At 44.8% G+C, this 24178-nt stretch overlaps 1 protein-coding gene across 4 annotated transcripts; it reads right to left on the bottom strand.

The window, feature by feature from the left end:
- Nucleotides 1-9373: 9373 nt before the first annotated feature.
- On the bottom strand, nt 9374-14495 carry LRATD2 (LRAT domain containing 2). Of its 4 annotated transcripts, XM_084618855.1 has the most exons (3): nt 14425-14495; nt 14202-14310; nt 9374-12771 (listed from the first exon to the last, which is right to left on the bottom strand). In XM_084618855.1, exons 2-3 carry the CDS (start codon nt 14248-14250, stop codon nt 11894-11896), a joined length of 927 nt encoding a protein of 308 aa, XP_084474981.1. In that variant the 5' UTR covers nt 14251-14310; nt 14425-14495; the 3' UTR covers nt 9374-11893. The 4 variants fall into 4 exon arrangements, with proteins under 4 accessions (XP_084474981.1, XP_084474984.1, XP_084474982.1 ...); XM_084618858.1 differs by lacking the exons at nt 14202-14310; nt 14425-14495 and adding an exon at nt 13811-14115; XM_084618856.1 differs by lacking the exons at nt 14202-14310; nt 14425-14495 and adding an exon at nt 13677-13816.
- Between the last annotated feature and the right edge of the window lie 9683 nt (nt 14496-24178).

Raw genomic sequence — 24178 nt, 5'->3', positions numbered from 1 at the left:
CCTTACTTGATGCACTTTTATGGTAAAATAATATTGTACATAATCAGTTGATTCAATTGTTTATTCTTTGGGGTTTGGACCCCTGTCCTCCCCATGGGTTGTGTGAACCTTGATTGTCTCTGTTACGGGTCCCAAAGGCCTCTCAAGAGCTAGTGAGGGAGGAAAACTTAGTTGCAAAGATGACTAGGGAGGTTTTATTTTAATCTCCCAGAGCCAGAAGTGGGGACTGGGACTGGGTGGGGACTCGATGCATAGCTTTATGTATTTTATAAGACGAGCCCTAAACAGATCAAACCCAGCCCTTACTGCTGCCATTGGCATCTGGCAGCAGGGTTACAGTAGCATGAACATTACTCAGCATCATGTTATCACAAACCTGCTAACCCTCCAGCATCGGTCACCTTATGTCACTGTCTCTGTAGCTCCATGTATTAACCCAACATGGTAAAATAAACACTTGACAGACATATGTCATGTTGCCCAAAGGGCTTAAAAATGTGCAGTGATGCACAGATGCAGTGAAATTTTAAAATAATATGCACTGACATTTCAGGATGACCACTGAGTATTAGACAAACAGCTGAAATATCCAGGGCTGCTCTCCAGACCAAGCACTTCATTCCCTGTTATGTGAAGTGACTTTTTAAATGTTTTTATAGGCACTGTAAATGGTGCTATAGGCATGTAACAAAAGACCCTTTTCTAATTCACAACCAGCACAGAGTTAGGTAACTATGATAACTCTTAACTCTAAACATGTTCTGGTACATTAACTGGAGAGATGCATGGTCTAGCAGTCTGAATACAGGCTGAAGAGTCAGGACCTCCCTGAGTTATAATTCCTGCCCTGAAATAGATTCCCTCTCTTGCTTTGGTCAAGAAGGAGCTGACCGCCTCCTGAGTGGTCCTGAGTGACCTCAACTCTTTAAAGACAGTGAGATAACCATTCAATGGCAGATTCCTCATCTGTTAAATGGGGATTCCACCACTTACTGGGGCAGCTGTGAGGGATGACCTGCTGTGAGACTTTGGACAAGTCACTTTATTCTGTGCCTTGGTTTCCCTACCTGGAAAATGAGGATAATAGTTAACTAACAAATATTAATATATGAAAAGAACTATATGAGCCTGATTCAAATCCCATTGACTTCTCTGGGCTTTGGATGAGGCTCTGTAAAAGCCCAGTAATACTATAATGTGCTGTAAAGATGAAACATTATTATTATTATTATTATTATTACCATAAATGATCTGGAAAAGGGGATGAACAGTGAGGTGGTAAATCTGCAGATGATACAAAATTACTCAAGGTAGTTAAGTCCAAAGCTGACTGTGAAGAGCTACAAAGGGATCTCACTAAATTGGGTGACTGGACAGCAAAATGGCAGATGAAATTCAATTTTGATAAGTGCAAATTAATGCACATTAGAAAACATAATCCCAACTATACACACAAAATGATGGGGTCTAAATTAGCTGTTAGCACTCAAGAAAGGGATTTTGGAGTAATTATGGATAGTTCTCTGAAAACATGCCCTCAATGTTCAGCCGAATGTTAGGAACCATTAGGAAAGGGATAGATAATAAAACAGAAAATACCATAATGCCACTATATAAATCCATGGAACAGCCCCACCTTGAATACTGCATGCAGTTCTGGTCACCACATATCAAACAAAATATATTAGAATTGGAAAAGGTACAGCGAAGGGTGACAAAAATTATTATGGGTATGGCACAGCTTCCATAGGAAGAGAGATTAAAAAGACACGGACTGGTCATCTGAGAAAAGAGACTGGGTGATGGGGGTATGATAGACCTCCATAAAATCATGAATGGTATGGTGAAAGTGAATAAGGAAGTATTATTTACCCCTTCACATAACACAAGAACTAGGGGTCACCAATGAAATTAATAGGCAGCAGGTTTAACACAAACAAAAGGAAGTATTACTTCATACAACACACAGTCAACCTGTGGAATTCATTGCCGAAGGATGTTGTGAAGGCCAAAAGCATAACTGGGTTCAAAAAAGAATTAAATAAGTTCATGGAGGACAGGTCCATAACAGTTATGAGCCAAGATGGTCAGGGACACAACCTCATGCTCTGGGTGTCCCTAAACCACCAATTGCCAGATGCTGGGACGAAACAACCGGGGATGGATCACTCGAAATTGCCCTGTTCTGTTCATTCTCTCTGAAGCATTTGTCACTGGCCGTTGTCAGAAGACAGGATACTGGGGTAGACAGACCATTGGTCCAATCCGGTATGGCCATTCTTATATTATGTATTATTGAGGTGGAAGGTTTCACTACACTATACAAGTGAATTATACTTATACTATACTTCCTCCTCTGTCCCTTTAACAGAAGCAGTGCAGTTCTCCAACACTCTGTGAGACTGTCTGCAAAACAGGACTTATTTATTGACAGAAAGAGAAATTCCAGTAGGGAAATTTCAGAGAAAAATTGTCATATCTCAGGCAAAGACGTTTGAAGCAAACCTCTTACAAAAGCTATATGTCATGAGCTGTAAAATAGAAGGCTTCATTTTACCATAAAGAATTATTTCCCTACTCTTGCTGTAAGCTCTTTGGCTCAGGGCCTACCAATGGGGTTTTCAAAAGCATCTGAGTGAGTTAGGAGCACAAGCCCCAATGCCTTTCAATGGGACTTGGGGACCCTTACATTTTTATTTACTCTCTGCTGCATTGTGATCACCTATTGTACTATATATAAATGTTTAATAAGTATCGTGGTGAGGGGCCCTGCACAGTAACAAGGAACCATATCAAAGGACAAAATTATGCTAAGCATATATTTAAAGGTTTTGTTGACTCGGGGCCCAAATATCTGCCTGCATTTTTTCCTCTCTCTGATGTGGGTCTCCTATGGATCTAGATATGGATCCTTTGCAGAGCCATACTTTAGAAATACATAGTTGATAGCTAGCCTCATACCCAAGGTAAGGAATTTGCACTAAGTCAAGGCCTCTTGCTCTGGCTTTAAATACATCAGATGGGCTCCTTAGTTACATTCCTGAATGCAAGTAAATGAATCAGTTTTCCAAGTGGCAGTGTCTCTCCCTGGAGCCCCACAGGAATTGCACGGAGTAAGATAAGATTGCCCTGTCACCATTATCTTGCTCTGGTGGCATGTTTCCAAGAGGTGACCACATGCCAGCTTTCTTCTGGCACTGGAGTCTCACACAGTTCAGCTGATTCAATTACAAATATAATCAGACAACTGGTCTTCTTTTCATACAGAATAAAAATAATATGTCTAGTGTCCAGGGAGCAGGACCATGGCAATATATACAATAAGGCACATTTGTAGAGTTACCCACTCTTCATCTGCTGTTAAGTATTTCCCCCTGCAGAGTCATTTCCAAGTCTGGAGGCTGCTGATGAATTTAAGTTAATATTTAAATTTAATTATTTTATGCTGCTTTTTTCCTGTGTTTTGTGTTCTAATTAATTCACACAATGTAAACCCACTTTTCAGACTTGGGCACCCAAATCCACTGAACACCTAAATCTGTTTAAGGGCTAGTGTGAAGACACAAATGTAGAACTGGGCACTCTCACTTTTAGACACCCACATTAGAGTGCGGGGCTGTGCCTGCCTTTAGCTCAGATTCGAACAGGGATGATCACCAACTCACTCTCCAGTTGGTGGGCGTATCCTCTAATCTGACGTGTAGTTTAAAAAAAAACCACAGTTGTATTGTCAGTGTCCCCCATCCGTGCAGTGTTGTGGGCCAGGTTCTGCCCTCAGTGACAACTCTGTGTCCAATTCTGCCCCCAGATAAAACATGCATAGCTCTGACTAGGCCACATTTTTCCTTCCAGCTCCCTTGAAACCAATGAGGTCCTAAGGAAAGAGAAAAAAATATTGCCTATTGATTTCAATGGAAGGTGCGTGGATGTGTATGAAGGCCCATCTTGCCCCAGTGCATATTAGCACCATGCAAGTGTCCACACAGGTGCTCTCCACGCACCTTACGCATGACCTCTAGCATCTAATGTCTAATGGTTAAGCAGGTAACAAGAATGCTAAACTGTATTCCTGAGTTAATCCACATCCCCTGACTTGGGTTACCTGTTCCATGGTCCAGAACATCCTCATTACTAGGGGCCTACTAAATTCAGTCCATTTTGGTCAATTTCACCATCATAGGATTTTAAAAATCATAAGTCTCATGATTTCAGCTATTTAAATCTGAAATTTCAGTGTTGTAACTGTAAAGATTCCGACCCGAAAAGAAGCTGGGGGGGGGGAGGGGAGAGTTGCAAGGTTATTTGGGGGGGGGGGCAGTGTTTGCAGTTTTGCTACCCTTCCTTCCGCGCTGCTGCTGGTGACGGCGCTGCCTTCAGAGCGGCGGCTGCTGTCCGGGAGCCCAGCTCTGAAGGCAGAGCCGTCACCAGCACAGAAGGAAGGACGGCCTGGTGTGATATCGCCACCCTTCCTTCTGCGCTGCTGCTGGCGGGGCGCCGCCTTCAGAGCTGGGCGCCCGGCCAACAGCTGCTGCTCTCTGGCTTCACAGCTCTGAAGAAAGCACAGAAGTAAGGGCAGCAAAACTGTAACCCCCCCTAAAATAACCTTGTAAAATAACTCCCTTCAATTCCCTTTCGGGTCAGGACCCCCAATTTGAGAAACTCTGGTCTCCCCCACGAAATCTGTATAATATAGGGTGAAAGCACACAAGAGACCATTTACACAGCGGCAGACCAGATTTCACAGTCTGTGATACGTTTTTCATGACTGTGAATTTGGTAGGGCCCTACTCATTACAGTTCTTCTTTCCTCTGGCAAATATGATTTTTAATTATGGTAGCACCTCAGGGCCCCAGCTGAGATCAGGATCTCCTCATACCACTGTACAGAGTAAGAAGCAGTCTCTGATCCAAAACTGCTTCCAGTCAAAAGAGACAAAAGCAAAATATGGGAGAAAGGAAGTATCATCCCCATTTTAGGGCTCCCAGACTTTCAGTAAGATGTAGGCTCCTCAGTGCTTATGTCACTCTTCAAAATGGGAGTTCAGTTCCTTTGAAAATTGTACTCCAAGGCTAGGGTTGCCAACCCTCCGGGATTGTCTTGGAGTCTCCAGGCATTAAAGATTAGTCTTTTAATTAAAGTTTGGCATGTGGTGAAACCTCCACTAATATATCCAGTGTAAATTGGCAACCCTATCTAAGGCCCAGATACTCAGAGATATTTAGGTGCTCAAGTTCCACTGATTGCAACGGAAGTTAGGTACTGAAATACCTTTGAGGTACGAGACCTGAGAGACTTGCACACAGACACATGAAAAAGCTGTAGCAGAGCTATGAATTGAATTCAGGCCTCCTGAGGTATAGTCCAGCACCATCCTTCCTTAAATTGTTGCAACCCCACGTTTTTCATCATATTTGTGATTCTTTATGTAGACTGCTAAGGGCCCCTGTGATGAGGTTTCTGTTAGTGTGCTACAGAAAACACTTGTTGTGTATAAACTTACTCTGGATGGCCTTTTATTCAACAAAACATTCTTGTATAACCAGACTCAGTCCATTTGTGCAAGACAGAAAGAACTTTTTCAAGCCAGGCACTGGACACCAGGAATAAGTACATTTGACTACTTAAAATATTTTTTTAGTAGCGTGTGCAGTGGAGGACATGACAAATTGTAATAAGAACATTCACCCTAGGGATAACAAGGCTTATTATTATGCCTAGTCCTCATAACCTTCACCATTAAACTTTTTGTTCCTGATCTGAACTCTTACCGGAGAGCAGAATACAGATCCCATAAGACCTCCAAAGTTTCAAAATCCATGACATGACACGTTCAGTTAGTGTGACAGCTGTGAAGATTTCATGTGAACTCTCAGGAAGTGCCAACATGCTCCTATTTCTCACAGCTATTGGCAGCCAGGACACCCATGGGTGTCAAGAAATAATGTATGATCGCCTGCTGATGTCATTGCCACCTTTAGAATTAAATTATGGGCCAGATCCTCAGATTCAATGGAGTCACAGACAATTAGACCAATTGAAGGATCCGGCCCTATGTAGAGAATGCTCTTCTCTCCCTCAGACCTAGAGTGTGACCAAGCGTGGTTTGATTTCCATCTGAAATCTACAGGCAGCTGGTTTGTCAAGTGTTTTGTACCTGCTACATCCACTTTGAGAGAGATCACTACAATTTCCCAAACAACAAGAAGAAAAAAAATTATAGTTCAAATAAGGAAGAGATTTTGAAAGATATAAATTTATTTCATTTTAGTTTCTATGCAATGCCCTTCATTTTGAAGGAAATGGTACAATCAGGAGTCTGTACTTCTTTCTTAGGAAAAGAAGTGATATTAGCACTAACAATTCAACATTTACTGACAAGAGACTGCTTACAGAAAAAGGCTCATGGAGGAAAAAAAATCACTTTGCGATTACACTTGTTATTGTGATGATTTCATGGAGTGCTGCAATATTAAATAAAAACTTCAGGTACGTACAGAGAGAACTTCTAATTCAACATTAATGGAAAAGAATTGTCTAAACCACTGATGTTTGAAGTTACCCTGATTTTTTTTTTAAATTCACAAGGTCTTTAATAGCATAAAGCTATTCAGCAGTGATGTGACCTCATCAGATTTTTTCACTGCACTTCAGTTCATAAGACTGGTCGATTCAAAAGTATGTAAGTGATACAGTAGATTCCTTTACGAATAAGAAACTGCCTTTCGAAACTATGCAATTCCCTACCTTTACTTAATTTTTCATAGCTGATCTTTCATATAAAATTAAAATTCTGCTTTCAAAAATATTTGTTCCCACATGGCTGTAATAATTACAGTTGGTGCAGCTAATTGTCAAAAAGAGCAGGTGGCAAAGCACCTGACAAATAAAGCTCACGTGCACCAGGGACAAGTCTTTCATAAAGACTAAAGAACTTTCACATTTAAAGTTTGCATCTTACTAGGAGAAATTTATTCCATTCAGTTACCTATTTTAGTACTGAAAGAAAACATTGAAATTCAATCTGAATACTATAAAAAAAAAAAAAAGATACATTGCATTTCATTTATACAAAATTGTTGTGTATAGCTGGGAGTTCAGATCCCCTGTCTGGATTCTTCCACTCTGAAGAAAATATGTTTTTTTTCCAGGTAAGAAAATAGAGTCTCTGAAATTGCTAGGTTTTTTTTTTTTTTTTTTTTTAAACCAAGCAGACCATCACTCTGCCTGACTGAACTTCTGAAGAGTTGCTGTAATCAATACTTTGCCCTCAAAGAGAATCGGGAATGGGTAACCTGAAATAGTTCTAAGTGTGTTTATTCCCTCCCCCGGAAGGTAATTTAATCAAACAATAGTCAGAGGTTTTATTAGAAGGCATTTTCCAAAGGAAAAAAAAAAAGACTTATTTGCATAAAAAACCATTGACAGCCTGGGGAAATCGATGGCTCATCTGCATTTCCTAACTGGAGTCATATTTACACTTCTGGGGCCTAGTCCGGCCAAGACTTAGTCTACTCTAAGTATACATGTAACGATCCTCTCAAGAGTAGTTCCCTCAGTGGCAATAGGACTACTGATGTGAGTAAATTCACATACATGGTTAAGTGTTTGCAGGATCAGAAGGCTTTTAAAAAAAGAAGTTGTTAACTTCAGTGTTCAAAAGGCAAAGAGAAGAGTCTAACATGACCAGACAGAAGAGTTTGGAAGATATTCTACAATGTTAACACTCTAATTTACAATTGTAAGTTACTGGGCAGACTGCTGCCCTCTGCTGAACCCGTGCCATCCACTGATTTCACGGTGCAACTGAGGGCAGAATTTTGTCCATTCTGTGCAGGATGATCCTGATTCCCCAGCACTCCTCAATGGGACTTTTTCCCCTTGCTTTCCCTCCCATCCCTAAACAAATCATCAGCATCAGGTCTTCTCCTCCCAGTGTGGGTCAAAGTGTAGGACAGCAGGCCCTGAGATTCAGCAAGGAATTTAAGCATTGATTGATTTTAAGGGAGCCTACTCATGAGCTAAAAGTTAGGTGCATGCTTAAGGCCCTTGCTAAATCAGGATCTTAATGCAGCTCAGTAGAAGGATCAGGCCTGGGATTTTAAATATTTTATATATTTTAAATGGGACCTATAGAAGTGGGATTCATTTTGTTCCCTTCTCTTTGCTGTATAACAAAGGCCTGAAAGGCTTGAACAAAAGTGTTTTCCTGTTTTTTGTTTTAAATATAAACACTAGAAATTCCAGTCTAGTTTACCCTGGAAGACTCTGTGGCAAATGGAAAAAAGTCACAGGAGACTGAAAGCTGAGTAACTATGTTACTTTGCCTGCTGTGAACGTTTAGCACAAGCAAACCAGGTTTAAGCAGGCCAGTTAGCATCTATTTAATAACATTGCCTATTCAACAGTTGGGAGAAAAGATGTCTAAGTTAAAGATTCAACAGACATCCCTTCAAAGGTGTGACTGATCATAATACATATGTGACCCAGCCCCTTTCCAAAGCAATCCTCTAATACTACCCAGGAAAAGCAGACTTGACCTTGCTGATCTTAGTAAGGGAAAGCAGAAGCAGCAAAAGCTTTAACACAAAACTTTCAGTCATTCTTCACATATTATGAAGCAGCAGGAGAGGGTATAAATCCCCTCCCTTAAAAATCCTTTGCAGGTCACATTTATGTATTCCAGTAACACCCATTCTCTAACTGCATGTTTTAATGCCAAGCAAATATTTATTTTAGGTGGAAACAGAACACATGGGATGTTCTATATTTCACAGCATAAGCATCACTGAACTCAAGAAAGAAGGTGAAAAGTAGCGGTTAAGGAATACTCTGTTATGTTTGACTATTAGGTGAACTTTCCCACTCAGCTGTATCACTACGTCTCAAGCTTGAGTCACAATATCTCTGCCTGTATGCAGATTTGTACCAAACTGTGTGCTAGGTAGAGGTGTACATTAATAACTATATGAGACAAGAAAATAGTTTCATGTAGATCTTAACAGGCTTTGCTCTCAGTTCTCAGCTTTTGTCTTGTTTTTATAAATAAGAACAGACTAAATGTCTGAGAAGAAGGAAGAGAGGTTTGAGCGTTCGTTCTGAGGTTTCAAACATAAAAGGAAAACATTTTCACAACCAACACACAATTTAGTACAATATGTTTGATATCTACAGCAGTTTCCATCCTGTAGGACCTAGAAACTTTAGATCACTAATGACAAAAATAAATCCATTCAGAGGCCATCAGAATAATGTACATAACTTACTTTCAAAATGTAAGAGTCTCATAGTGGAATTATTTTTAACTTTCAAAAATATTTGTAAGAAAATATTATTTTACATACATATATTACATAGTGAATAAACTTTGTTCTATACAAAATTTCAGGACTAGGAACAATAGCTAAACATTTATTCATGGTCTACGTGATCTTAAGTCTGTTTTATCCTATTCAGAATAGCTGATATACAGTTTAGGAATACATCAGTTACAATCTTAACCAGTTAATGGTGGCTGAACAGAGAAATAGCCACATGTTAAGCTTATCACAGTTCAGCTATGGATAGTTTTCATGCTTTCTGAGCAACATTGCATGTTTAACGATCACAGTAACTGGAGTATGACTCAACTGTATATTGAGGAAAGATTTCATCAGTACAAAAGCCTGAGTTACAACAATCAAAAGGAGCTTTATGTTTAACAAATTCTCCGTAGGAGAGCCAAGAATTCCACATCCTAAAATTAAAGCATAGAAAGTATTAAGGGAAAAGGTACAATACGTTTTAAGTGTGTAACCCCGTAAATTGATCCTCCCCTCAATAATGAACAAGATTTGTCTAATGGGGGGGTGGAAACAAACAAAAGAAACCCTTCTCTGCATTGTCCACTTAAGATTCACAACAATGGGAGTCTATTAGGCGCTTATGTTCCTTTCTTACAGGTGAAAGCTGCTTCATGTAGTCTTAATTACTCCAAGGTTAGTATCTGCTTATTTATGATTGATTGGTTTCTCACCCTAATCTTAAAAAACACAGAGATTGTAGAGTAGAATTAGGCTGCAAGCAGTGAAGTAAACAACTGCAGGGAAAACAGAGTCATTTTAATACACCGCTTAATTACACTGCATGTTTACTTTAAAATATTGATTTCCACTATTTAAATTAACTCTAGCTCATCCTCAGGTTAGCTTCACAGCTATTGTGTTTTAAGGGGCAGGGAAGTTTATATTAACAGACCATAGGAAAATATATACTGAACAGATTAAGAATCCATGATGATCTGGTATTACGGTGCACTGAAGACTAGGGAAAAAGTGATCCAGTTCAAAAAGAGTTGCTACTTTGATAGGTAATATTAGATACATGTAGCACCTTGCCCTCCTCCAAATGCATTAGTTGATGGAACTACTCAAGCAACCTTCATGAGATAGATCACACAACAACAACTACTCCCTCTTTCCTTCTCTAGTGACATCGCTCAGCAATGTACCAGGAAAAACACAACAAAAACAAAGCATCACCTTGAACTTACTCTTCATTAGGGATTGATTTGTAGCGGGAGAACACAGAGAATTTCCCCAGCTTTGAATTTTCAATAACTTCCGAGTCAGGGAATGTATTTCCTTCCCCTCTATACTGGTCTTCTCCCCCCCGCACACACAATCACTTCCTGTTACAGCACTGTATATCATGGTGCAGAGACACTGTGCAATTTCTCCTGACCCTTACTTCTAGGAATTTTACCAGTTAATCACTAGCCCGTATATTCCAGGCAGTGGGATTCAAGACATGCTTTATTCCCCATGATTAAGCAAACAAATCCAAGTGGTATTTGTAGTATAGCCTTAAAACAAGACTGACGCAGCACTGATACTGGCTAGAGGCTTCCACCTCTGCTGGGGCTTAGCCAAAATGCTAGACCACCTCTGCCAGGGTTAACTTATCCCTAGCTCACCCAAATGCACTAAAGCACGTGAAGCAGCTCCTTTTACAGCCCAATCCTGCACCACAAAAGTCAACGGGGACTTTGCAACTGACTTCAGTGGGAGCAGGATCAAGCCCCCTAATGAATGCTGATGCAGTTAAGCTTGGTGATAGTGAGAGCCCCCAAAAGATTTCAGTGCATTACACTGCATAGATAGCAACCTGATCACAGCTGACCTCCACTTCAGGTCATTTCCCACCCCCATCAGGGCAATTTAGCCCACTGTACATAAAAGGAAGCCACACACAAACAGGCAGACAGGGATTCCCCCAGTCTGCAAGTTACTTTAATTAACATGATACTGTGCATGTCAAACCCTATTTCACAAAGTTAACTGTGGTTTATCCCTTAAATCCTTTGAGGACTGGGGGTTGGGTGTGAAGTCACAAAGGTCTTGCTGTAATACTAACAGGAACCACAAGATAACTAGGTGGAGAGGAGACAAGGGAAGGTGGTGGGGGAGGGGGGTGCGGGGAGGGAAATGAACTTCCCAGCTAGGACAGTCAATCATCCACTTGAGAGCTAAAGGGCCCTATCCTACAAGGTGCTGGCTCCTTCTTAATGATGCTGAATGCCCTCATCTCCCACTGAACTCAATAGAAACTGAAAGCACTCAGCACCATGTAAGATCCATACCTACTGGCAGCCAAGGGACTGATGGTTTGGGGATGAAGGTCATAAATGGGGGTGGTGAAATCTCCCCCAATTTTATCCTCTACAAATAAGTCAGAGATTTACCAAGCACCGAAGGAGTTAAGTACTAAAGCACAGACACTTAATCAGCTTTCCCCCTTCCTTTCACATGTGATTGGAACGAAGCTGCACTGAAGCAGCCCAAAGGGCTTATAACAGCTCAATTTCGCAGCCTTCAGTTTTAATCCCCATCACCCAGCCTAAGCCGCATGATGGTGCTACTCAGCAGCAGTCTGGGCACCGGGATCCTCCTCCTCCTCTGCAGCTTGCAGATGGCTGGAGAGCTCCTGGATCACAGCAGCCCTACCGATCTGGTCATTCCTCCTCTTCTCCATGATCAGATCCTCCAGGCTCTGGAATTCCAGCGTATGGCTGCGTTTGTCCCCCAGCCGGATCCGCAACCGGTAGGGCTGCTTGCCTATGCGGAGCTCCCCGCCAATTTTAAATTCCCGTTTGCCATAGCGGCACCAGGCAGCAAAGCACTCAGAGTTCCTCCAGCTCAGCTCCCGATCCTTGCAGCCCACCTGCTCCAGGGCATTCCGCACCACCATAGCCGGGCTCAGGGGCTTGTAACGGTACAAATAGTTGGCAATACGACCTCTCCTGCCCTGGCTGGCATCAGTCAGGAAGCTGTTCACCACCTCCAGCCGCTGCAGGTGCACTACCTGAAAATCCCCAACATACACTGCCCAGTGTGGGTACTGGGCCTGGCACACAAATTCTACCAGGTCACCTGGTTTACATCTGTTCAGCAGGTTTTCCGGGGTGTAAGTGCTCAGCTGCCCCCCACCTCCATCCCTCTCATCTGGTGTGGTATCATCCCCAGCAAAGCTCTTCTGGTAGATACACTCATCCCGATAATAAACCGAACACTCCACCTCCTGCACCTGGGGGTCATAGAGTTGCGGTACAGGGTGCTCGCCTCCCATATCCTGAGCCACGGAGTCCTGCTGCTCCAGCTCGTCATCGTCACTGGAAAAGATGTAGGACACCCCGATCCTGGGACCCTCGTCTCTGTCCATGCCCGTCGGGTCGGCGGTAGGAACTTCCTTGTAGTTTAAGTGGGTCAGTTTCTCCACCTGGTTCCCCATGCCCACTGCAACCATAAGCAATATGCAGCCATCAGCAACAGGCACAGCAATAGCCGAGTGGGTAAGGATGAAGGAGACAGGCCTGTACCTCCTCCCCCAGACTTTACTGCCCTGGCGGTGGTCTTCTCAGGGCAGTGGCAGAACTAGTAAGAACTCTTTCCGCAGCTCGGGTAACGCCTGCGGCTCCCTGGCCACCGCTCTGGGAGCAAATGGGGGAAATCTGGGAGCAAACGGGGAGCGAGGAGGCACTGGGTCCCTTTGCTTCGTGCGCCGGTTGCAATGCCAAGGCGGCCGAGCCCGGCGGCCCCCCGGGAACACGCTGCAGTTCCGCTTGCTAAGCGTAGAGGGGGCGCGAGGCGAAGGGGATCAGGGCCACCGGCCGATCGGATTCGTGCCGTCCCTCGGCAGAGACAAAGGCAGGGGAGAGCGCGGCGCGCGCGCGGCGCAGCCCCCGGGACCGGGTTAGGGGCAAAGGAGGCGCGAGCCGGACGTGGCGGGCAGCCCCCGGCTGCTGCGGCGGGGAGCGGGGCTGCCAGGGGCACGCACGGGAGGGGACGGGCGAGGGGGGCACCTGTTCGCGGGAGCGGCACTAGCAAGGGAGGGTGCGACTCGCACTTCCACCTGTTGGCCGGGCCGGGGCGGGGAAAGGTGCGGGGAGAGCGGAGCGGGGAGGTGCAATCCCACCTGTTGGAGGCTGCCGGGAGCAGCGCCGCCAGAAGCGGGGGCGATGCTTGGCTTTGCAGCCCCAACCCGGCTCAGATCCCGCCCCAGAGCCCCGCGTTGGGGTTGGGGAGCTGCCACCACTCACCTCCTCCACCAGCCGCAGCCCGGCCAGGTGCGCCCGCCCTCCCCTGCTCCCCCGCTCCCGCCGGCTCCTCCTCCTCTTCCACCTGGGCGCCCGGAAACTTACCGTGCGGAGAAGGGCTCGGCTGCTCCCAGGGCGCGGGGCTAGGGCCAGCTGGCTGGGACAGCAGCCGCCTCGCTCCTAGCGCTGGGCGAGGCGTGGCGCCGGCTCATGTCTCCTTCCCCCCGCCCCACTCTCACCTGGCCGCCGCCCCCCAGCGCGCAGTCCGGCCGCAGGCTGCGCTTCCCTCCAGCCGGGCTGAGCAACAAGCGCTGGAGCCGGAGCGATGCGAGGTGGGAGGGATTCTAGATCCGGCTGTGGGCTCCCCGGCGAGAGCTCAGCCCCCAGCATTTAAAGAGACCGCTCGCCTTTTCCCTTTGCCCTCCCGCTCCCGCGCACACCTCGCTGTGCCCGGCCCCTGGGGTCTGGGCTCCCCCCGGCCGCCGCATCGTGACCGGCAGCCGGCTGACCGCCGTGCGGGGGCCGGATCCGGTGGCCGGGACTCGCCTGGGCCGCTGGGGGGGTTGGAACAAGCTGTGGCTTTAAGGGCGGGGCGCCACCGCACAACCTGCCCGCGTGGGGGAAACTCACTGGGATCTGGAGTTTGCCTGGGACAACCAAACTCGCAGCAGCCGGACATTGATTTCCCCTCCTTCCCGATCCTCCTGGTTCCCAGCGCGGCTGGCAGGATCCCTGGCTCCTTAATGAGAAAAAGCTCCTGGCTGCAGCCCCTTTAGCTGATCTGTTATTCTTCAGATTAATATTGATCAGCTTTTTTTTACCAGTGGGGCTTAGCTGTAATGGTGATAAATACCTCTGGTTGCAATGGGCTATAGATTGCTGTTTGGAAGGGAGCCCTGCCTGATTCGAGGCTCCTGTGTGCATTCTCAGGGATGTCTCTATGGGGTGTGAGATCCTTCGGTGTCAGACCACACATGCTCTGCTTCTGTTTTGACACAGCCCAAAATAATAACAACAGTTGTAAAAGAAATAACATAGAAACCTCTGCTCTCCTGGGCTAACCTGATTTGTTAGATTCCACCACTAACAGTACATATTTCTTCTTCTTATATTTACTTTCAAAAGACAGGACACCTTAGAATCATAGAATCATAGAATATCAGGGTTGGAAGGGACCCCAGAAGGTCATCTAGTCCAACCCCCTGCTCAAAGCAGGACCAATTCCCAGTTAAATCATCCCAGCCAGGGCTTTGTCAAGCCTGACCTTAAAAACCTCTAAGGAAGGAGATTCTACCACCTCCCTAGGTAACGCATTCCAGTGTTTCACCACCCTCTTAGTGAAAAAGTTTTTCCTAATATCCAATCTAAACCTCCCCCACTGCAACTTGAGACCATTACTCCTCGTTCTGTCATCTGCTACCATTGAGAACAGTCTAGAGCCATCCTCTTTGGAACCCCCTTTCAGGTAGTTGAAAGCAGCTATCAAATCCCCCCTCATTCTTCTCTTCTGCAGACTAAACAATCCCAGCTCCCTCAGCCTCTCCTCATAACTCATGTGTTCCAGTCCCTTAATCATTTTTGTTGCCCTTTGCTGGACTCTCTCCAATTTATCCACATCCTTCTTGAAGTGTGGGGCCCAAAACTGGACACAGTACTCCAGATGAGGCCTCACCAATGTCGAATAGAGGGGAACGATCATGTCCCTCGATCTGCTCGCTATGCCCCTACTTATACATCCCAAAATGCCATTGGCCTTCTTGGCAACAAGGGCACACTGCTGACTCATATCCAGCTTCTCGTCCACTGTCACCCCTAGGTCCTTTTCCGCAGAACTGCTGCCTAGCCATTCGGTCCCTAGTCTGTAGCTGTGCATTGGGTTCTTCCGTCCTAAGTGCAGGACCCTGCACTTATCCTTATTGAACCTCATCAGATTCCTTTTGGCCCAATCTTCCAATTGGTCTAGGTCCTTCTGTATCCTATCCCTCCCCTCCAGCGTATCTACCACTCCTCCCTTTCTCTATTTCAGTGCAGGGCATTATTGATCTCTCCTTCTAGACAGAAATAATCAGTGCTGGTGGGAATATTCCTTTTAATTCTGCCTGTTGAAGGAAGTAATACAAGATTCTTCTTTCTTATTAGGTGGGGGTTTTATTTTTTAAGACTTGCTGGTAAATATGGTAAATGCTGGTAAATCTAATCCCTCATACAGAACTTTTAGAGGAAATATTTGGGAGCTGAGAGTAGAGCTTTATTGTCTTGTCATTTTCAAACCCAGATATTCAGCTCAGGTTTATAATCTGAACCAAAATGGCCCTGCAGTACTACAGTGATGGGTACTGTATAAGAACCTGAATAGAATAGTTCCTTCAAATTGCCTACATCTCTGATTTCAAATACACAACTGATGTTGGGTAAGATTAGCTGCTTCTCCAGGGCAGCTTGCATGGGAGATGAGAATTGTGTTCTTCATTGAACCTTCTGGAGTTGTGTATGTCTGTGTTGGGGAAACATGCTAAATCCAGGAAGGAGGGAGATGACCATGGATAAGCTCTCTGGGTAAGGGACCATGGGTTTGTTCTGTCTGTACAGCCCCTAGCACAATGTGCCCAGGTTTATGAGTGGGGCCCCTAGGCACTATGGTAATACAAATACTGCAATGAAAAAGTGGGATCCTAGCAAAAGGGCTCTGATCCAAAGAGACAAAACACTTTCTTCCAGTCTGATCATGAAACTATTAGCCAGCGTCCAGCTGGTTGTAACTTGTTTAACTAGCACTTACCTACAAATTCATTTTTGGTCCCAAGGGATTGGCAGTACCATTTTAAGGGCCATATGACCACCTGGATCAGGGTTTATCATCTGAATCAGCTTCAGTTCATGTGTGGTTGTACTTGTGCAGATGTACAAAACTCATTGCTGCTCACCTCGTACCTTTCTCCAACTCTGCACTCATCTCCTCCTACCTGGCTCAGCAACTCACACCAACACTTGTTATTTTTCTTCAGCCCTCAGCACCTTGTCAGCTGGTTGTTTGGGTTTGTTTTTTCCCTTTGATCTCTTTGCTGGGAGGTTCTTTCCTTTCTGAGCACCCAGAATCCATAGTCTTTGCTGCATCTGATATTTTATAGAAGAAGGGCAGAGAATCCTAGACAGATTGTAAAAAAATATTAATATGAGAGCATCGTTATTGTAGTAAAGGCATCCCCTGTGGGTTACAGATCTGGGTGACAGGAAGAAAGTGGATTGATAGTGGAGCATGATTAGTGTTATTGACACCAGGTGTGCGTGGAGCTTCAGCGACATAGAAGACAAGTGCCAGATCCTCCAAGAGATTTAGGTGTCTAACTTCCATTGATTTCAATGACAATAAGGCTCCTAAAAACCTTTGAGGATCTGAGCCAAGGGGCTATCTCCCTCAAGAAACTTACAATCTGATTCAGAGAGCTAACCTAGCTAGTTTTCAGAGTAGCAGCCATGTTAGTCTGTATTCGCAAAAAGAAAAGGAGTACTAGTGGCACCAGTGAAGACATCAGACCACAAAGGAAGCTGAGAGTGTTGCGAGCTTGGTGTGAGTGTGAATACACTTGGCTCCAGTACATGTCTGACATCTCATTAGAGAAGAGTTGATAAATTGGGTGAAAAGGAAACGGGGTTCAGAACATGTTTGGTATAAAGCTATGGGTTATTGAGTCAGGAGAAGATCAAAACTACAAAAGGAACTGTAAAGACTGCTTAGACATATGTCAGTCACTGGATAAATTTCCTTGTGATGATGTACACATATGAGAGGCTTTACCCCTTTGAACATAACAAGATATTCTTTTCTGAACATCTGGAGTCTATTAAATACACATTCTCATTAAAACAAGTCCGAGGTTTATATGTACTAATTCCTGTTTTTTACTTTATTGCAACATATCCCTATCTACATTTTTATAGTTTATTTCTCCCTTTATGTGTTTCCATTTTACCATATTTTTTTACCTTATTTCATTCCTAATGAAATAATTGATTTCTCACACACAATTCTGGCAAAAATAGTTTATCTATGGATTTACAAGACATTAATGTAGCCAGAAATAAACATTGAAAATCTGTTTTAAAAAAAACCAAACAGAAACCAGAATCTCTAATTATTTGTAATACTTAGGACTTTGTCATAGATCTCAAAGCACTTTACAAAGAAGGGTAAGTTTCACTATCTCCATTTTATAGGTTGAGATCCTGAGGCCCAGAGAGATTAATTGACTTGCCCAAGATCACACACCAAATCTGGGCCACAACTGGAAACAAAACCTAGCTTTTCTGCCTACCAGCCCTGTGTCTTGTCCACTGCTTTGCTGGTGGGCATGAACAGTTTGCCATGTCCAACCTTGCACACATATTTCCTGCAATTCTTTTAAACTAGAGATTAAAAATGTAGGTCTTGGTTTGGATCCAGATTTAAAGTTCCTCCCAAAGTTCAGGTCTATTTGGATTTGGGGATCTGGTCTCACATTAATATTTATTAATTATGATTATTTTAAGGAGATGCATTTTAAGGAGACATATCACTTCCGTTCATATCCCTTCAGGACTTTTCTTGAAGGCCAGAATGTCAGGCCATGACTACACTAGACATCTGCATCATAGCTATGTGAATTGGGTGTGAAGAAGTGTGATGTGTGACTGACATAGCTTTGCCACCAAAAGCCCGGGTGCAGACAATTTTACCAGCAAAAGTGCAGTTTTGCTGGTATAAGCTGTGTCCGCACTAGAAGCACTTTGCTGGTATCGTATACTGGTATATCCAGACCAGCAAAATGCTGCTAGTGTAGACATGGCCCCAGCGCAGCAAGAGGGTCCATAAATCTGTTGGTTTTTGCAGGTATCCCTCTGGCCAATGGCTATCACTGCATGTAGTTATTTAGCAGGTTTTATTTCTCTTTTCCAGTAGAGCTCTATGAGGACTGACATTAATTATGCTCCAGTGGGCACATGAACATCCTGACTGTACCTCTGCTATGCATCAGATGAGCTTCCACACCACCACCATCGCAGACTTAGGGGCAGCAGGCTTTTGGACACAGGAGTCCAATCCGATGCCTACTGAAGTCAATGGGAGCCCTTCCTTTGACTTCAGTGAGAGTTAGATTGGGCTCTTAAAGTGGTCAAAGCATGAGCAGAGAGAGATGGTGCTGCACTGTTCTTCCATGATTCCAAGAAGTAAGGCCAGATCCTCAAAGGTATTTAGGCTCCGAACTCCCATTGGATGTTAGGCATGTTATATACCTTTGAGGATCTGGCCCAGTTCTCACCAATGGCACAGCATGGGAGTAGGGCTTTGGGGGAAGAAGCAGTGCAGGGGCGAGGCCTCGGAGGAAGGGGCAGTGCGAGGGCGGGGGTCTTGGGGAAAAGGGACAGTGCGGGGGGGCAGGGCCATGGTTCAGGTGCTCATGCCCTCCCCCCCCTTGAGAAAGCTTCTGTCGCTCCTGACCCAAGGTGCTGACAATCCACGGTGAATGTGGAAACCAGTAGGCTATAGGGTGTGAGAGGACTGGGGGGCACCATCAGAATCTGATCGGGTAGGCAGCCTCTGGAAATGCCTACTGGCTCAGGCCCCACAGGTGAGATAGGCAAGGGAACACCTGGTTTCAGCAGCCCGCCATGAGTTAGGCACCAACCAGCTCAGCAGTGTCAGGGCTTAGGCAGCATTGTGCATGTCCACTGGCAGAATTTTAGGTGCCATGGGGACTTAATTGGTGGAAATTTAATAGGCTTTTAGGGATAGGTAGCAGCTGAGTAGGGTTTTGAAGAGCTACATTTCGGACCTAGGTGGCTAACATGGCAGTTAGATGCCTAAATCCCTTTGTTGGTCTAGCCATAGGTACTTACCTGAGAATTTTGGTGACCTTTAAAAATCTGGCCCTTTTTGCTTCACCCAGCACAGCTAAGCCACCATGCTGTTGCAGGGAAGATCTGAAAGGGAAAGGCAATACAGATCATAGAAGTCAAAAACAGTCCGAATGGAGCCTCTAACTGCCATGTCTATCACATCAGCAGATATCAATTTTTCTGAAAGTCCTGCTGGAAGTGTAAGACTCTGCTACCTACTTTCCACATTGTAATTTGTGACTAAATGCGACCTGTGGGGGCAAAATAAATTGCTGAGATTGCCGAAGCCACAAAGTTTTTGACTCAAGCATCCAAGTTGTATCTCAGCGGCTTCACTGGATATATATATATATATATTTAATTGGAGCATTGAAACAAATGAAAATGAAGCAAATCAAATACAGGGTGTAGCAGAGGTCTGGGCACTTAGGAATGTGGGCTCTCTCCACAGTGTGTAATGCCATCTGAATCATAGAATCATAGAATATCAGGGTTGGAAGGGACCCCAGAAGGTCATCTAGTCCAACCCCCTGCTCAAAGCAGGACCAATTCCCAGTTAAATCATCCCAGCCAGGGCTTTGTCAAGCCTGACCTTAAAAACCTCTAAGGAAGGAGATTCTACCACCTCCCTAGGTAACGCATTCCAGTGTTTCACCACCCTCTTAGTGAAAAAGTTTTTCCTAATATCCAATCTAAACCTCCCCCACTGCAACTTGAGACCATTACTCCTCGTTCTGTCATCTGCTACCATTGAGAACAGTCTAGAGCCATCCTCTTTGGAACCCCCTTTCAGGTAGTTGAAAGCAGCTATCAAATCCCCCCTCATTCTTCTCTTCTGCAGGCTAAACAATCCCAGCTCCCTCAGCCTCTCCTCATAACTCATGTGTTCCAGTCCCCTAATCATTTTTGTTGCCCTTCGCTGGACTCTCTCCAATTTATCCACATCCTTCTTGAATCACCTCCTGGTGTAGTCTTGGTGAGATAGCTGTGCGGTCTAGCAGCTGCAGGGGATTCAATACAGACCCAGCAATCAAAACACCACTGCACCCAGACTGGGAGGCCCCAAACAGAAAATATTCAGCAAGGAAAATGAGCCGTCTCATCTCTCATTTCCTTCTTGTTAATTAAACATGAAATATTAAAGCAATTAAATATTAACTAAACTTTAGCTTATTAATGAATCCTTACAACATGCCTGGGAGTAAGTTACCCAATGTTATTGTCCTCATTTTAAATATGGGGAAACTGAGGTACACAGTGGTGAAGTGACTCGCCCAGAGATTGAAAGGGTTTCAGTGGCAGAGATAGGAATAGAATATAGTTCCTGACTCTTCATCTTGTACACTAAGCTCTGGAAAATGCCTCTCCATTTTCAGACTTGGAAAGTAAAGTGCTTTTCAAGCTGAGGCTTTGAGGTCATTTCCTTTCTCTGTCACAGACTTCCTGTGCAAATCACTTAATCCCAGATCCTCAAAGGTATATAGGCACCTAACTCTCAAGGGCCTTAGTCTCTCAGAAACTCTCGATCCACAAAGGTACCTAGGTGCCTTACTGCCTATTTAGGTGCCTACGTCCAATATTTAGGCACCACTGACATTCTCAAAAGCGCTTCCCAGCCCTGTAGGCGCTTAGTCCCCAAGGCACATGACTTTCCACCTGTGGTCATGCACAAAGCTACCTCGCCCTCATGCTGCCCCACAAGTGATGAGCTGCGTGGAGCTCACGCTGAAGCAGAATTATCAAATGAAGCATTCCCCGCCTATCTCCCCAGCAGGGCTAGACCCAGTAGGCATTCCCCACTTGTCTCCCCAGCAGGGCCAGACCCAGTACACACACAAGATCGGACCTTGCACAAGAGGCAGCTGGGGACAAGCAGGTTGTGAATTTGTTTTTCAGGGTGAGGTGTGTGTCCCCAGAATAGGCCAGTGATTAGGACACTCATCTAGGAGACCCTGCTTCAGAGCCTGCTGCCACCTCCCAGCCCCAACTACCAGACTATTGGTGGGCTCTCTCTGAGTCCTTCCTGTTGAAGCTGTTCCAGTTTGTATCAATAACTAAATATTTAGTGGAGCAGGGACTTGAGCCTGAGTCTCTCAAATGCCAAGGCCTATTGCGTCAAATCTCTCAATTTTGCTCTCCAGCCCAATGACTGTTTAATTATTTAATACAAAGTGGGACAGTTTAAACAGGAGTAACTGAGACAGCTGTAGCCTAGTAGTTAGGCACTGTCCTTGGAGGTGGGAGATCTGTGTTCAAGTCCCTGTCCCAGAGCTACTGGCTATAACGGGATGGAGGGGAGGGGGAGTCTCCCTTCTTCACCTGATAAAGGGCTAACTGGCTTAGGTGCCCAACTTCAGCCCAGTGCTGAAGGCCCAGATCAATTAGAGTTAACAGAGCTGGGCCTAAGCCTCATCCCTTTCCTCTGCATTCTCCCTGGCCGTCTAGGTTAGGCAGCTATTCACTCTGCTTGGCTTCTGAGGATCCTTTCCTTAGGCATTTATCTCAGCCCATGCATTGCATAGGGAGCCAGAGTGCCTAACTCAGGGCTGAGGATTCCACTAGGCAACAGGGAACCTTGTGGTTCGGTGGTGCAATGCGGAGCCTAAGTCCCTCTGAGGATCTAGCCCTCTGTGTCTCAGATTCCCATCTGTCAGATGAGGAGAAGATCACTTCCCTTACCTCACAGGGGTGTTGTGAGGAAAAATAAACACATTTAAGATGGTGAATTGCTCAGATATCACGGTAATGGGGCCCATAAATGTTCCATAGATAGGTAGAAGAACTCCTAGGTACAGCCTATTCCAGAGATGGGAACCTCAGAATTTGGATCAGCCCACTAGCTTCCACCAAATTCAGGGTGGTCTTGGAATCTTTATTCAGGCCCATCTCCAATAGTATGTGGTCCTGGCCACTAGGGCCAACATATCGGACAAATGCGTATTTCTGTGGGGCTGCAACCCTCACTGAGTCTGCAGCTCGATAGCCGTGGTGCCATACGCTCAGACACCGTAAGTGACTAATAAGGACAAGCCACCCCTATGTCACTTGGGAAGATTTACTCATCACTGCAACTAACTAATGACAATTTTCTACCTCAGTTAAGCTCGAGTCTGGAGACAATCAGCTTGCTTTCTGACACAAGGCACCGTGCTCTATGGCTGCTGTGTTAAACAATTACCATCCCTTTCAAGGGGGCACGTGATGGGGAAACAGCACGAGGCGCAAGCGAGCAACTGTATTATCCATTTCTCACAGTAAAGTCTTGCAGCACGCACTTCAGGGAGCAGTGGCAGCTGCAGATGGATATTCCTCCAGCCCTGGGAACTTGTTAGATGAAAATCATCTCCCTGGTAGAATCTACTGTAGAGGAAACTGCTGGCCTGCCTGATGGCTCTGAAGGATTAGATTTACAAAGTAGTCTGCGGATAATGATGTGTGTGCTCATAATAATGATTTTAATACCTGTTAGAACTGACAACTGTACACGTTCTCCTTTCTGTAGACAGATGTTCTTTTGCCTGGTGATGTGAATTGATTCCAAGTGGAGGAAGGGGGCAAGAGTGTGAGGGAGACGCTATCATTCATTTCTCTCTTTCTCTCTCTCTCTCTTTTTCTTTTACTTTTTGGGCTGTCTGCCAGACAGGAGTCTGACACTAGTGCATCAGCAGCTGCAGGGAAGCCCTCTAGCCATTGCAGTTCATCCTTCTCCACATGCTGTCACAGCATAGAGATGCAGGGCAGAGCATGGCACTCCTCTCAGCTCAGCTGCATTCAATGAAAGAATTTTAATGCATCTTCCCCCTAGTTTACAGTACAGTGGAAGGGAAAGGGCTGCCCTGCTCTGCAGACTGGGCTTGATGTTCATACTTACAAGCAGTGTTTAATTTCAAACAGTTCCCGTACACAGGCAAGTTGCTGTCTCCCCACCAGATCCTGTTTCTTTGCAGTGTGCTGTTATTTCCCCATGATTTAAGTGCTTTGCTGAGGTTCCACACGGGGGAGATAACATAATGTGCAAGGCTGTGGGTGAAGATAAATGTTCTGTATGGGAAAAATGGAGAACTCTTTATTTTTGGAAGGCAGCAAGCCCACATCACAAAGGGAACACAAAAGTGTTTACCACAGTAAGTCCTTGCAACAATCAGCTGTTATCTTGCCTGCATCAAATTCCTGCAAAACAATTCCAATGGAAGGCCAGGTTACAGTGCATTTTTTAATTTCAAAAGGGACAGTAAGAAGAAACCCATCAAAGTAGGAAGTAGAATATCATTTTATCAGCATATGTCCTCCAGACGAGGGTTATGAACCAAATCCAAATCCTTTCACAGTCAATGGAAAGTCTCCCATTGATTTTAATGGGAGATGGGTCAAGTTCTATATCTTGCACTTGGAAGGATGCATTGATTCAATGATCTAACTCTAATAGGTATTCTCCCTTTCTAATAGCTATGATCTCCTGATCCTGCAAGAATCTGATCAAGGTTAGGCCAAATATTATTTTGCTGGGGGTGCAGGTTATTGTTTACTGACTGAGTGTCAGTACGAAGGTTTAACAATAAAACTCACGAGAAACTAACTGTCAAGCGTAAAATGTCATGGACCATAATCTGGTTGCAGCAGTGTAAATGAGATGAGAAGTCAAACTCATACATTCAAATGACATGCATCCATCCACGTGTCACGGATAACACTTTGGATTATTAATGCAACTGATCTACTTTCATGGAATTCAG

Source organism: Lepidochelys olivacea (assembly GCF_965140295.1).
Source record: "Lepidochelys olivacea isolate rLepOli2 genome assembly, chromosome: 2".
Lineage (NCBI taxonomy): Eukaryota > Metazoa > Chordata > Testudines > Cheloniidae > Lepidochelys > Lepidochelys olivacea.
This window is presented reverse-complemented; position numbering and strand designations above follow the sequence as displayed.

What these genes read in the sequence shown, in the direction of transcription:
- LRATD2 (XM_084618858.1), bottom strand. Translation starts at nt 13,961, where the DNA reads ATGCTGGGGGCTGAGCTCTCGCCGGGGAGCCCACAGCCGGATCTAGAA. An exon ending in CGCTGGGGGGCGGCGGCCAG is followed by an intron (nt 12,772 to 13,810) that starts GTGAGAGTGGGG and finishes TTATGGTTGCAG; the next exon opens with TGGGCATGGGGAACCAGGTG.